At 46.0% G+C, this 2,895-nt stretch overlaps 1 protein-coding gene across 1 annotated transcript; it reads right to left on the bottom strand.

The window, feature by feature from the left end:
- Positions 1-854: 854 nt before the first annotated feature.
- LOC147619283 (uncharacterized) lies at positions 855-2,358 on the bottom strand. Its single transcript, XM_086773420.1, has 3 exons — positions 2,275-2,358; positions 1,698-2,160; positions 855-1,602 (listed from the first exon to the last, which is right to left on the bottom strand). Exons 1-3 carry the CDS (start codon positions 2,356-2,358, stop codon positions 1,061-1,063), a joined length of 1,089 nt encoding a protein of 362 aa, XP_086629546.1. The 3' UTR covers positions 855-1,060.
- Between the last annotated feature and the right edge of the window lie 537 nt (positions 2,359-2,895).

Here is a 2,895-nt window from a genome sequence, read left to right on the forward strand (position 1 = left end):
AACCTACTCTTTAAGCTCTTTCTAATGATATGTTATATGAGGGGGTTTTGAAAAAAGCTTAAAAAGGTTCACATGGTCTCCTTTTATAGTCTTGCAAAATGGGAATTGGGATTTTTCCAAATTCTCTAATATGGTGTTACTCCCCTAACATTCATTAATGGTCCCATTTACCCACCCACTACTCCCCTCCCCTAACATTAATGGTCCAAAACAATCACATTAGACCTTAGACAAACAAACTAATAGAACTAATCCCAAAAAACAATGTTGGGTGTCTACTACTGGCATAGTACATGGCATTTGATGTGTAATGGGAATGCTTCTATGCGTACTCATGTTCTAATAAGGAGCCCTCCGGCCCATGGAGTTGCCTTTTCAAAATTCATAAAATTAAATGTACAAGTGAAAATGGAATTGTTGCAAGTCCATCATATACTCGTATTTTTGACGGGCTCCGTTTAGAAGACATAATGTTCATGCTTGTGGCTGGCAGGATATCATCTCTCTTGGCAAAGCTCATAAATATAATTAGAATTATGTTCCAAAAAAAAGTCACAATTTATTTTATTTACTTAGACGATATTTGACGGCCGAAATGGAAAAAAAAAACAGCTCCTCTCAAGCGCCGGTTGAAGGACGCTATCCTCAGCAGGGCGAAATCCTCAGCATCTACGAGGGGAAGAGGGAGACGAGGGGCCAAAACACAATTTTTTTTGCCGTGAGTTCCATAGCCGATTTTAGAAATTACTGCCTGGTAGACCAACGTCGGCTTCACACTTCTTAAAGTCCAGGATTCTTAACACTTCAGTAACCTAAGGTGCAATTTATCAATCACATAGGTAAGGTTTGTAGATTTATCCACAGTTGAAAAAACATTACAAGTACTCTCAAATTAGAGGGAAAAACACTACAAGCACTCTTAAAGAGTAATCGTTTGAACTGCAACTTAATGACTGATTAGCTAATAAAAACGGCTGAAGCTTCCGTTGCTACTGGTGGACGTGGAGATCCTACTTGGTAGGGGGGAGTCATACAAGTAGGTAGGTGGAGGTGGAGAGTCCTACTGGTAGAGGGGCGGAGGTGGAGATTCATACTTGTAGGGGGGCGGAGGTGGCGACTCATACTTGTAAGGGGGAGGGGGAGGAGACTCATATTTATAGGGTGGAGGAGGTGGAGACTGATACTTGTAAGGAGGAGGTGGAGGAGATTCAGATTTGTATGGAGGAGGGGGCGGCGATTGGTACTGGTATGGAGGGGGCGGAGATACGTATTTGTACGGAGAATTTCCGTAAATGTGATAGCACTTGTTGTACTTAACGGGGGAAGTGTAGGCGAAGGGGCCGGCGAGGAGCACCACCTCATGTTCAGACTTGGACTTGAGGTGGAGGCGGGCACCCGAGTTGCCGCCATGCAGGTTGGTGGGCAGCGTGCAGGAGGTGGCAGAGGAGGCCCAGATAAGCTTGGCTCGGCAGGCCTTGGCTCCACCACATCTCCGGTAGTCGTATCCGGCAAGCTCTATCTTAAACCCACCCCGTCCGTCAGTTGTGCCGTAGAAAGACTCCTCCGACTTGCCGTTCCAGCAGAACACGCCCACCTTCACCCCTGCAAATTTTCACATGAAGCCAATGAGTAATCCCCAGAAGCTAGCTGCCTGCCTTGGATAATGCAGAATTAAGCTTGATTAAGTCGTGCATTACCTTTGAGAGGCTTCTTGATCTTGCCGTTCTTGCAGATGTCGCAGTACACATTCCCCGTCACCACCGCTTTGAAGGGTGGTGGACGTTTGTGGGCGTCGTATGGAAACTGTGGGGGTGGCGGGGATTTATAAATGTATGGCGGAGGAGTAGGGGACTCGTATTTATACGGAGGTGGAGGGGGGGACTCATACTTATACGGGGGAGGAGGAGGCGGGGACGCGTATTCATACGGAGGCGGAGGGGGAGACTCGTATTTGTAAGGGGGAGGAGGAGGGGGGGATTCGTATTTGTACGGAGGCGGTGGCGGAGATTCGTACGTGTACGGTGGGGGTGCGGGAGATTCGTACTTGTAAGGATCTGTAGCGTTCACAACTGCCAATGCTAGCAGAAGCGCGCAAACGACAGGACCTACGTTGAGCCCCCAAGCTTTACTGTTAATCATGATGATTAGTGCTCCAACGGCCTGATCAAAATGGTAACAAAAAGGAGTCGTTAGAGAGCATTCACGTAACTAATAAACAGCGTTAAGGTTAAGCTTAGTCTGATGAGAGTTAATCAGACTAAGTTTGAGACTCACCAAGGCAAGCTTCACAAAGAAGGGTAGGTTGGGATAGGGCATCATGAAAGAGCTTGAGGCTTTGTTTATATACCTGGACTTCATCCGGGATTATTATTGCTCATAACGGAGCAAAGTGGAGCGACTTGTCAACAGACAGCCAACGGACACATCACATGCCCACTCCAACAAAACTAAAAATTGACCTCAACCCAACGTTCGAATGGTTTAACGCTAAAATGGGACCTCTAATAAAGGGCTTTAACCTAATTTTTATTCCTATATTCGGTCTTCACAGCACTAACCACCGCCAGCACACTTTCACGCTAAAATGGGACCTCTAATAAAGGGCTTTAACCTAATTTTTATTCCTATATTCGCTCTTCACAGCAATAACCACACTTTCACGCTAAAATGGGACCTCTAATAAAGGGCTTTAACCTAATTTTTATTTCTGGATTCGCTCTTCACAGCAATAACCACCGCCAGCACACTTTCACGCCACGCCAAATTTTCACATCCTAGGTGTTTTCTAGACCGTCTTTTACGTTGCAACCGCCACCACTAGTACCTAGGTATCCAATGCGAGAATGTGCATCCTCTATACAAGCATGGACAGTGGACACGATCCATACACACCAT

Source organism: Cibotium barometz, chromosome 33, assembly GCF_041138505.1.
Source record: "Cibotium barometz isolate CiBa-2024 chromosome 33, ASM4113850v1, whole genome shotgun sequence".
Lineage (NCBI taxonomy): Eukaryota > Viridiplantae > Streptophyta > Polypodiopsida > Cyatheales > Cibotiaceae > Cibotium > Cibotium barometz.